We start from the raw sequence: 12,918 nt of genomic DNA, 5'->3' as shown, positions 1-12,918 counted from the left end.
CTGCTGCACCCAGGAGCAGCGTGAACTGTACTTCCAACATCTAAATTTCTATATTTTTAAGTATCTTTAAAACTGTGTGTTTTAAATTGGTAACCTTAATATAACAAGAAACCCTTTAATTTCCCTGTGCCTCAGTTGCCTTCTGTGAAATGGCAAGGGCATACTATTCTACCACCCATGGGAGGGTTATGCAGATAAATTAGTATTTCCGTAGTGCTTGGATCCTAAAGTAGTAAGCAACATAGAGAAAAAAAGAAATGCTGCTCTAGAGCTGGGTTTAGATAGTGTGCTGTATGAAAAGGTCATGGAATGAAAACAAAAACACAGTACTGAAGAGCTGCTCACTAAGTGACTGATTGAGAACAATTCATACTGCATAATGAGTGAAGTAAGAAAGGGGAAAATACAGAACTCTACAAATCGTAACATATAACAAGAGAAATGAATGATGGTGGCACAGGTAAACGTAAATGAATTATCTAACTTTCAATATAACCATATATTATTCAATATAACCGTATTATTCAATATAAGTCACATTATTTTAAGTAAATACTAATAAACCTTCACACTACACCACATAATATTGTATGTGAAAGAAACACGGTATCAATATTTTTAAAATTTCACGGTGCCAACACTTTAGATGACAGGAATCTGCAATGCCAGGTACCAAAGAGCCCCAGAGAACATGGCTTATAAAAATCTTCAGAAACATTTTAAAAGTCGGCTTTTACAATAAACATAACTGTAACACAATTTCAGCTGTCCCAGGGCTAGAAGCAGGTAGGCTTCATTCCTTTGGAGATTCCTCAGCCTCTGTGAGGAGTAAAATTTCTAATTTCACTCTGGGAAGAAAATAAAAAATCAGAGCTTAAACCTATGGCTGGTCCAAGACTGACCATTCCCCAACTTTGGCTTCAATTCAGAGCAATTGCTGGAAAAAAAATTCACATTCATTAGCAAAGAGTAAATTTTTCTGATGATCTGATGTGTGTGTGTCTGTATGTGCATATCTACAAAGAGAATACATTAGAAAATGGAGGTTAAAGTGCAATGTTTACCTGGTCCATTAAGGAAGTCTTTGATTTGCACAGTGATAAGAGGTGGAGGAATACCACTTTTAGCATCTGCCTCTCCTGCTACTGTTTGCAACCAGATCTTGCAATAATCCAGAGCTTCCGGTAGAGTCTTCCCAGGATCTACAGATGATAATGATTGTAAGCCATCAATGATATTCCAGGAAGATAATACATAACAAATTTCTACATACAAATTGATTAAACAAAATTAAAAAGTTTAAAATGTATCACAGTAAATACTACTCCTAATTTGACTGCTATAAATAGCATTTGTGCCTACAGACAGATGCATGTGTATAACAATGCATGCATACACAGGCAAAAGGGCAAAGCTGTAATTACACAAAATGTAGAAAACCCACAAAAATATCAAGTAAAATATGAGTAAAAGACATCAGTTACCATAAGATGACTTAAAATAGCACAAAATTTTAGCTTTGATTATGATGATACTTAAGCAGTCCTTAAAAGAGAAATCATACTCAAAACCTGCTACTTCTAGATTGTGTTTTCACAGCCAGGTAGAAAAAATAATAATGGAAAGATAAATTATAAAGGCTAAAAGACCGAAATGCTACCAGATCTCAGGAATAGAGTATAACGACAATGCAGTTACATAATTCTCTTTGGAGTTTCACTCAATAGCTAGCCAGTAGCTATTCTTGCATACCACCTTGAATTATATCCCTTTGATCAGTCTGTAATATGACAACATAATACTACATAAGTAATTTCCTCCAAGTGCTATTCTTGCCTTCATTTTTCACATAACGCAAATGGCAAAAACAGTAGTATAAAAAGGCTTTTTCATCTTTAGCAACTTATAACCTTCATTATAACAGTTCTCAATTCTGGCACTACAGGTCTTAAATTCTAAATAATGAATTATCCTATATTATTCAGGCTGCTATGTTAAATACTGAATGTCTGCCTCATCCTTAACTAAGGAGATTTTCTTGATGCTATTCTCTCCTCCCACTTACAGTTAATTAAAACCTGCTGTAATTGCTTTGTTTGAGTGGATTCCTTTCAATAACAGTATTTGCATATCCACTATTATAGTCAACATATGGTATTGTAGTATCACAATCATATGTGGACTGGGTATACAAAGTCAGCTTTGGAATTTGTATTTCTTGACATTATCATGTGATTCATATAAAACTTGGCACATATGAACCCTTATGCGATTTCAAAGAACCTACTGAAACCAATTGATCATGACTTTAGATCTATGGAAAAGATCAAAAGTTAGCACATTCTTCTGTTTTTATTTGATCAATTTTCAGGCAATGACTACAGCAGTATTTGTACTGCATGGCATATACATTACAGCCTTTCCTTCCCTTTATTCCTGCTATACATTTATAAAGTCAGCTCCTAACGGTTATTTAAGAGCTGTCACTGCATACAGCAGATTTGTATATCTTCCATGTGAATTTCTACATCTTTATGGTTCTTAGCCCATTCCTTTAATTACATTAACCAGAATGGTGTGGCACACTCCCTTTTCTATAGTAAATGCTTTAGGGAATATCTTGTTTCCTGTGTCTGGGGTTTGTCTAGTATACTGAAACTAATAGTAATAAAAAATCTTTACCACCAAAGTGTACATCTTTTCCAAAATATAGTTTTGTAGTTGTTCTGAACAGGATGTTATCTCTAACTTGGATATAGAGCTATATATAATATCTGATAGCTCATCATAAATAACATGCTAATGTTTTTCAGACTATATAGTGTAAAGCATTGTAAAAATTACTGAATATTGTGCAATAAATATCACTAAATCAATTAAATTATCTCTACGTTATTGTTCCTTCAGAAGTACTAATATAAACATTTATGTATACCAATATGGGGCAAAATATTGCAATATTGCATTATTTTGTCTCATTCCTGAAAGATATAATCACAAACTGTATACAGCAACCTAGATCACCCACTGGCTTTTCAGAAAATCCAGTAGATACATACAAACATTTCTTCTGAAGAATGCATTTACAGGTATTCCTATTATCCTAAGATGTGCTTATGTTATAAAATACCTAATAGTTATTTCAAAGTTGAAGCTGTTTCAAGATGAAAATATCTCTGATGAAAAGAACTTACATAGCAGAAAATCCTTGCATGACATAATACATTAGCTATACACACACTGCCCTCAGGGCACTGAGAATGGCAGCACATAAGCAGAGAATCAAAAAACCTAAAGGAACCATGGGGCTCTCAGGAGATTATTTTGCTCTGTCAGGTCTCCAAGGACTGCAGCACCATTACCTCATTACCTGGGGCACTGAGTCCAACAAAATATATTACTTTTAATCCAGCACTGGCCTTTCTGATTTCAAGCATTTCTTTCTTTTTTTTTTTTTAACTTCTTATTCTGAAAGTGAGCTAATTCTGGAAGCAGGATAGTTGCCTTGATATGATTTGTATTCAGAAGTAACACTCCCAAAGGGCCAGGGAAAGAACTAGTTTGAGTGCCTCTAAGTCCATGGCATATGGTTAATTTGGTACCTGGGTTAACAGACTTGACCGTACATCCAAATATGCCAGATATGGATCAACAAGCAAGCTTTTACATAATGAAAAGAAAGCTAAAATCCAGAGGTTTCAACCCTGACTGTGACGGTGTATGTGTAAAAAGCTTGAGGCAAGTTCCAAACAGAACTTACAAAATATATCTGGATAAGAAAAATTCTTTTACATCAAAGGACTGAAATATGTGTACCTTAATTAAAACAACTGCTAAAGTAAAAAACAGCTATGCATTTTCATAGGATTAAGGATCAGAAAAGGAAGAAAGCAGTAACAATCAATCAATCAATCCCTATGCCAAGGGAATCTCCAGAGAAGCATTTGAATGAAAAAGAGAAAATTTAGACTGAAAAGTGAGGAATTCCTGATGGGGAGAGCTGTCAGGAAAAGGACTCTTCTCCTCAAGGAAATGATGGAAACATTCAGAACGTTTAAAAATACACTTGACAGAACACTATAAAATATACAATGGGGAACAATTATGCATCAGCAGGGAACCGGTCTGAATAATGTATTATAATAGGTCATTTCCATTTCCATTTTCTATGATTCTCCCAAAAATCAACACTTAAATTTGCAGTTATTTGTATAAAGAAAATGCTGGAGAAAACCCAAGGGATGCATATATAAGTAAAAGGAGAGGCTAGAATTACTCCACAGCAAGCCAAGAGAGAGAAAAGAAAGGCTTGAGAAGTCAAGAGTGGTGAAGACGGCCAGAAATTCTATCCTGTGCACCATGTGAAAAATTTGTCTGTGGCAGCAAAAGGCAAATAGTGAGACAACTATCACAGACTGCAACCAAGACTGTAATGTAAAATCTGTAAGCCTGAGAAGCTGAGGCCTTCAATACCTCCACATTTCCAGCCCTCTTTCTTCTTTCCTAGAAAAAAAGTCAAGCCGTTTTAGAAGCCACCTAAACATTCAAAACCCTTTCAGTCTTGCTAACATCCAGACCTCAGCTCCAAACTTCACAGTTTATGAAGTATCTTCCTAAACTTAATTTGAATTTGCAAGATTTTGATTTCAGCTGCTATCCCATCATTCATATATTAACATCAGACAGCAAAACACAAACCTCTGAATTAAAAGGAGAGTTAGTTAGAGGAAGGGAAAGAAGGGAGGCAGGATAAATTTCACATCCTGAAGCTTTGCATTCTCCAGAATGCAGTTTTGTTCCAGTTTGTAGCTAAGAGCCAGGGCAGCTCAGGGGGAATAGCTCTTCGGAGGCTTTCATAGAGGGGGCTCAGCAATCCACAGCATCCCTGCAGTCTGGCAGAGGACAGGGCTGCTGAGTGTGTGCGTGGAATGGCAACTTGGACTGTTCAGCTGGAACTTAACTCAGACCAAATGAGCTCTGCAACATGCTTTTATTTCAATGGATGAATCATATTTTGGTCTACAATCAATTTTAAAAGCCAGTATGATGCTGCAATCATCTCTGCATTTCAAACTCCGAAGTGGAACGTTTGGTCTTGTTTTAAAAATGGTTTCCACTGGAATGTAAAGAACACAAGTGGGAAAACATTTCTACAAGTGTACTCACAAGTGCTGTGTCAGGAAGTTCAAAAATGAGCTCTTACAGTAACCTGAGGAATGCACATTCCCAGGCCAGCCTGTCTTTACGGGAGGGGGCTGTACCCCTATACGTCCATGGATACAAATGTAGTGGACAATAAATATACTTGGAGGGGAACAGGTGACACTCCAGCAGAACTCCCTCAATGCTATGCTAGGAAACAGCCTTAAACCCTCTCTCTGCCTCGTAGGAAGCACAGGCTGACTGAGAGACTGACTGAATCAGACTTCCTGCCAGAGCCAGCCTGAATTGCTCTCCACGCAGCCTGGGCTTTCCATTAGATCAGAGGTTACATGTGGTCTTAGCTACTGCATCTGCTCTTCATGGACCTCCTGCCATCAAAGGCGTGGGTGTAAAGTAAAATAAAATAAAATAAAAAACAAAATTAATTCTGGACGGCCTCACAATGCTTGCTTTTTGCAAACGCTTCACTGGCGGATGTTGAAGAAATTCCATGCATAGCAGTTATTTACTGAGAAATTTCTCTCCCTTAAAACAACCAAGCACCACAATGTCCTCTTTGAAAGTAAACAAACAAACAAATAGAAAAAAGATTTTTCAAGAATGCCCAGAGCACAATGGTCAGGAAATGAGGCAATTTTGTATCTGGATTACATTACCTGAAACAAAGCAAATAAAGATTTAAAACAATATTTATAAAAGCAGCTTATGAGATTACATTAAAAACAATTGCACCCACTTTTATTTAAGTGGAAATGACCAATGCTCTGTTTGCAAAAACTAACAGTTAGCAGATGCCTTTTTGTTAAATATAGGATGAGCACTGAGTAAAAAAAAAAGGTTGGTTTATAGTATCTTGCAGGCTATATATACAGAATCTTACAAGTAAACTCAGGGAGCAACGAGCCTTCTTAATAGTGCTTATTAAGCAGTTAATATTTATTGCATTAATTTATTTACTCTGATTTGAAGTTCCTATAGCTGGCAGTAGCATAATTGCAATCTAGCTGTGCAATTACAAAAATAATTTAAAACCACAATTGAAGCAGTTCAGCACAACTATAATAAACTTGAGCTAACATTTTAATAACCTAAAAAGTCTCCTCCTCCTCCCAACTTGCAAGTGGACTTGGTTGGAGAGAAGATCTGAGGAAATTGAAAGCACAACTTTCAAGCCTTTAGCTCCAAGGCAGACAAATTCTCCCACATACAGACACTGGCCGATGGAAATGAGCTGCTACTGCTAATTAACACACTAACAATACTTTTAAATAGCCTATTTCCTCTTATTTTATTCTTTTCATTTCTTGCATGCTTCAGAGAGTAAAATAACAAAGCTAGTGACGGAGGGGATAACATCTTTGAATGTAGTTTCGTGTTTTGGCCCCTGTGCAATACTCACAAAACCAGTGACAGCTTAATGTGCAAGATCCTGAATTTTAAGCTCTACTACTATGAATTCTTTCAAAAATAAGAACAAACCTGGCAGTGTACAAGGTCAGGCTGCACAGAGCCTTGTGTGACATGGTCCAGTGTGAGGCGTCCCTGCCCATGACAGGGGGGCTGGAACTAGATGATCTTAAGATCCTTTTCAACCCAAACCATTCTATGATTCTATGATCCAAATAAAATATATGTGGCTTTGTAAAAGTATTAAAAACTTCATTCCTATATATATGTTCAAAGAGTAAACCATTCTAAAGTAAGTTTACTTTTGTCATCAGCCCAGGATTAAGAATTTTTCACCTTGAATTTCTTGCTGGTGCAGTCTTACAGTATAATTTATTATACTGTATATTTATTATTATTTAATTTATTAAAACCTTCATAGAACAGACTCTCCTCACACTACCAGTTAGGCCCATTTCTGAATTCTATTCTTCGTTTATTTACAGCTGATCAATATATTTCTTAGAAATACGTTAAGGGGAGGTAAGGGATGGAAAACAACTAGATTCAGACTATTACCAACATTTTTTTTTTACCCTAGAGATTTTCTTTTTGCATCAAAAAATAAGACCCTCCTAATTTCACAATAGAATTCTGTATTTGCTTCTGCCTTGCAAGATTTGAGAGTTGTTTCAAAACTGGGTTTTCAGTCTTTTAGAAAAACTTGAAGAAATTATAGCACATATTTCATAAGACCTGAATCTACTGCTGTTAAACTAACAGCAGTCAAGTCTTCAGAATTACACAACAGAACTGACTGAAAAAAAATTTAAATGCTTTAAAACATTCCTAAAATATTTGTATGCAGTGTATATGGTGTGTGTATATATATATATATACATACACACGCACACACAGAATGATGATTTGAAATGGTAGAGCTTTTATTAGTATGTTTTGGATGTAATTACATATTTCATATATAGCTTAACCATATTAGTATAAGTAATGAGAAACCACCCCCACAGGAGTACCAATAAAACTTTATAACAAACATCATGTATTTTATCCTTTTGCCCAAAGAAATCTCAATCTTTCTAGGTTATTATGAAATTTGCAATCTCCTCATGTGCTCGATCTTCTGCACTGTTGTTGTGCTGGTGCTTAACTCCATCATGTGATGTAATGCACACAATGTTCTCAACAGGCCTGCTTACCTAGTCCCACTGTTTAAATGTCTGTTGTTTGCTTTTTGGTTTTGGGGTGGAGTTTTTTGTTGTTGTTGTTGTTTGGGTTTGTTTTTTTTCCCCAGGAGGAATACACTCTATCACTTTCTATAATGCAGTTTTAATACACCTTTTATGTTTACCTTGTGTCCTCTTTCCCACCCTACTTCAGGACTACAGAGACAGCTGCATGCATACATACAGACAGAAGAAAAGCAGTCTTCTGAGAGTTTAACGGGAAATACACTTTAGCAATATTTGCTGGAAATTAACTGTCATTTATGCCCCCTTCCCACCCTCCAGACTTTGATATATAGAGAAATACAAGAATGTAGTATACAAAGGCAGAAAAGCTTATTTCTTTCAAATAAACTTTATAGTGTTCTGGATTTGGATGACACATCTCTCTCAGATAAAACTTTCAGCAAATAGTCATAACATCAAGACAAATTGGTGTGATTGATGAAATCAACTGCAGCAACACAGAAAATGCCATCTGAGCTTCTGATGCTGTATTATAAGGTATACAATATATAGAATGTGTATATGTATGTAATGATAGGACAAGGGGTAACGGGCTCAAACGTAAACAGGGGAAGTTTAGGTTGGATATAAGGAGGAAGTTCTTTCCTGTAAGGGTGGTGAGGCACTGGAATGGGTTGCCCAGGGAAGCTGTGAATGCTCCATGCCCGGTGGTGTTCAAGGCCAGGTTGGACAGAGCCTTGGGTGACATGGTTTAGTGTGAGGTGTGCCTGCCCATGGCAGGGGGGTTGGAACTAGATGATGTTAAGGTCCTTTCCAACCCTAACTATGCTATGATTCTATGATTCTATGTTATATACATATATGTTATATGTATGTATACATATATATAAAACACATAGTTCATGACTATTTTCCCTCAAATAGGTGTGCTAGAAATGAAAATTAGAAATTTACAAAACTAAGATGCTTCTACAGTGGTATGACATTAATCCCAAACAATGCAATTACGGGCACAGCACATCTTCCTAAACAAGAGGCAATAAAGACTTTACACTCCTACTTTGCTGTATCAATTGGCATGTGACTTGAAGCATGGATTAGTTTTATTAACTTATTAATGCATTTAGCATAGTGTTTTTAGGCACTAATACTTTGGTACCCACCTCTCAAGCTCTTCTGAAAAGAGCAAGCTTCAGTAGCAAGCACAGAGTTCTGTCTGATACATGAACAAGGTAATTACTACCTCTCACAAAGGCTGAGACCAGAACTTCTGCCTTCACGTAATGTCTGACACCTGCCTCCATACTCTTTCACCCTTGCCTGACAGGGAGACAAAAGCCAAAAAAAAAGGGCAAACCCCATGTACAGCTGATTTTTAGTCCTGCAAGATGACTCCTCTGGGTTTCACTTGAACAACTGCCGGTGATGAAGGAGCTCTCTGGCTGAATGTTACTACTATCTTTATAATTTAAACTTCTGCCATGCTTATGCGCTCTATGATCCACTTGCGATTTGTAGGAAGACTTTATTTCAGCCTGTGTTTTCTAGAATTGTTCCCAAAAATGTGATGGTGGAAGATTTCCTTGTAAGAGCAGAATGGAGAGAACTTTGCCTAGTGCATTGGTAATGTAGTGGCAGCTAGTACAAGAACACACTTCAATGCCTCAGACATGGGAAGTCCAATAGCATCTTTCCAAAACACCAAGTTAATGAAGTTGAGATCTTTAATTTACAACTACTCCCAATTTGCCTTCAAGCTTTGCTTTGTTAATTCTTTTAACTGTTACAATGTCCACCTTCTATATGGTATTTAACAAATATACATGAGAATCTGGAGTAAATCAAATTCATGACAGCTGTGCTTCTTTTAAGACAGGATGGCAATAGCAAAAACAAAAATGCAAGAATGATAAAATAAAGTGCATCAGAGAATGAATCTTCACCCTATTTTAAGTATCTTCTCTCTGGCTGTCTAATCTTCCTCACTGTTTAATCCCTCTTAAAAGGTACACTGTAATTTGGATTTCTAACCAAAGATAAGATCTATTAAAACCAGCACTTTAGTCTTTTGCATAAGGACATTACTTTAATGCCAGTTAAAAAAAAAAAATATTCTCAAAGATTCGGTATAGCTGCACAAAAATGCATATCACTTTTCACAACTAGCGTTATGAACTCTGGCAAGGGAAAACTAGCAGTGGTTTTTACCTACAGGTCTCATTCAAACCCCCCATAACTTTCTGGCTGTGTGTTCAGCATATCTCTGTATCCTCATTTACACTTTTGGGGGCTAACACACTCTAATGATGTACCTCATCTAATTCTTATACCCAATATTGGCTATCAGATAGATGAACTGCAATAATTTGATTTCTCTCTTCTGCAGTACAGATAAGACAGAAAAAGAAAATTTCAGAATATTTTCTTATGAACAGTTATTCAGATATTTCTTATTATAAGCTTTGCACATATGTGCATTCATTAAGAGAACGAAATTCTTGCAAAACACTATTACTCATCTGAATGAAAACTCAAAAATATATGACATCATGAGATACCATTTGGAAGATCACTATAATTTTCTTACAGTTTATGATCAAAACACCAGGTGCTTCTACAATGTTTATCTTTAAATTCTATCAGTAGGTTAGTATAGGAAAATATTGTGACCTTCAGTCATTAAAAAATGGCTTTTATGAAATCACCTTGGATTACAACTCTTCCTTACAAAACACTGAGAAGTTAGAGTAATGCAATAATCCCTGTCGTAATCTGGTAATGAGAAAGTAATATTGAGGAACAGGAAGAACTGGTTGCTAAAAGGTTAGATCTTAATTAATTTCAAACATTTCACACACTTGATTCGGCTGTGGGGTATAATCTTAAAAATATGTATATTTACTGAATGATTTTCAAAGACATGTTAAAAGTCTCCCTGCTGTTTCCTACCACTCTAGTTAGCTTTGAGATGTGCAGTTATTTTGGTAGTTGCAACCAGGAGTGAAAGTTAAATGCTCTTACCTGTGGACTTGTAGTCTGAGGCTACTCCTTTAAGACCAGCATCGAACACTGATATTTCTACCTTTTGCTTTCTGTGGTGGCAGCTCAGTAGCACAGAGGGCTGTGAAACGATGAGGTAGAGAAATGGCTGTAGCTCTATGTCCCCAGCTCCTCTCCGACCAGGCTGCCGAACAATAGTTATACCCAGGGCTTGTCGAGCAGACGATCTTGTAGAAGCATGCAGACTTTCCAGTGACAAAAGACCTCTCTTGCTCCCAGCAGACAGGGGAACATTACTGTTCAAAAGATCGTCTGCTGTGATGGAGGAAATAGATGGCTGACTGGACTTCTTGGTATCATGGTTGCCACCCGAGCCCGCTTTTGGAAGGTTCAAGGAGCTTTTGCTTATTTTCTCTCCATCTTTCTGATCTTGTACTGACTTTGATTTAGGTAAGGCAATGCATGAGTAAGTCATCAAAGAGATTCGACTTGCTGTAACAAAAATGTCAAAAGGAATGAAATTGAGGTTCTTCACGATGGAAGACTGGTGGGAAGGACGGGCAATGCGGTGCTGGCTGGTACCACTCTGCTGCTCGATCTGAATGATTCTGATCTTAACACTGTCACTGCCAATCCCACTGTCCTGTGCCCCGCTATAACGGGATAAGGTCTCAACTGTTCCTCCATCAGACACATCCATTTTTTTCTGCTCTTGTTTGGAAACCTGCAAAGGAAAATATTATATTAACTCAGGATACCCATATCCCAATTATTTCCATTTCAGTGGCAGCAAACAATCACTATATAAGCATGATGTCAAAAGACAGAATTATAAAAAAAAATATCTGCCAAGTTAACTTTAACACAGTAATCACTCATGAAAACACAGCAGGTTCTGTTCCAATGAAATGATGACTCACAACGGACGAAGTGCCAAAAAACATGAAGGGGAAAAAAAAAAGGGGTAATGATTTCTAGGCTTAAATGACTCTTTCTTCTTCTTCAATTTAAAATCTTTCTTTAAAGACACTACAAAAAATGTATGGATTCATATTAACCCATATCTTTGTGAAATAATGCATTGTAAGTAGAAAGCCTAGTCAGAATTGTTTTTCAGTTTTGAGCACTGATGGTCAAAAAGTCCTCTTTGGCGCGAAAATATTTTACCATGATTAGATGAAACAGATTTAATTCTAATCTACTGCAAAAATCACAGAAAGCTGTTAGGAAATTGTAAGCTTAAATGTATAAATATTATATTGTAGAAAAAATATTTTTCTTAAGAGAACTGGAAATGACAGCTGCCTTAGATAAAACACCAAAGTTAAAGGAAACATCACCATTATCTAAAGATTGGCTCTGTGATGGGGTAAGAGCTCTTAGTTTACCAAGGATCACCAAGGCTACATATGGTCTTGGCTGTGACATTCACGGGGTTTCACATGAGAAATCATTGCATATTGAAATATTTCAAAAGGAAAAGACACCACTGATAAACAGGAAAAAGAAAGTTACTTCTATCACAGAAAATATAAGAGTGAAGCAAAAAGTTGCAAATCTGCGTCCAGGGACTAATAGCACAAGGTCAGGAAACAGAGATAGCTAAGATAAGAAAGTGCTTCAGAAATAAAACACTTTCAGTACTGCTTGTGAAGCAAGTAGAAATCCTACAAAGAGCTTGGGGACAAGATGGGAAGCATATGCTAAAATGTTTGGACCTCTCTGTAGAAATTCAATAATGATAATAATAAAAAAATTGTGTACCTAAGTCCTCAGAGTCACATGGAGTTTAGAGTAATGCATTCACCCTGTATAGCTTCCACAGCACAACTAACACTTCTATCTGGGCTGCCCAGAAGTGTTTCTGCTCTGCTCCATAGAAGAGTTAACAGAAGAAATGCCCAACTTGGATTCATGACCCATCCAGCCCAGTACACCAATTCTAACAGCACTAGCAGGAGATTGACGAGAGAGACCATGGACCCTGGCCACTTTCTGCAATCTGTTCCTCTCCTGCTCCCCAGGCATCCACAGCTGTTGCATTTAGGATCCCAATGGTACACGCCTGTGTAGTTGTTTTAGTAACTATTTCTGGACTTCTCGTCCATGAATTCATCTACTTTTTCAACATGTTGACAGTGTCTGGGCTTCTCAAACT

The 12,918-nt window shown here is 36.8% G+C and overlaps 1 protein-coding gene across 7 annotated transcripts in view; it reads right to left on the bottom strand.

Annotated features, from left to right (window-relative positions):
- Window positions 1–12,918, bottom strand: part of VPS13B (vacuolar protein sorting 13 homolog B) — a 442,303-nt gene that overhangs the window by 106,288 nt on the left and 323,097 nt on the right. For all 7 annotated transcript variants that reach the window (XM_057400543.1, XM_057400540.1, XM_057400542.1 and 4 more), the window contains 2 exons: window positions 10,782–11,484; window positions 1,065–1,202 (listed from right to left, as the gene is read on the bottom strand). In XM_057400543.1, coding sequence (XP_057256526.1) covers window positions 1,065–1,202; window positions 10,782–11,484 — 841 coding nt within the window. The remainder of the gene's footprint in view (window positions 1–1,064; window positions 1,203–10,781; window positions 11,485–12,918) is intronic.

This window comes from Pezoporus wallicus, unplaced genomic scaffold (genome assembly GCF_028554395.1).
Source record: "Pezoporus wallicus isolate ANWC-B61680 ecotype Strahan unplaced genomic scaffold, APGP_CSIRO_Pwel_v1 contig_7985, whole genome shotgun sequence".
Taxonomy (NCBI): domain Eukaryota; kingdom Metazoa; phylum Chordata; class Aves; order Psittaciformes; family Psittacidae; genus Pezoporus; species Pezoporus wallicus.
This window is presented reverse-complemented; position numbering and strand designations above follow the sequence as displayed.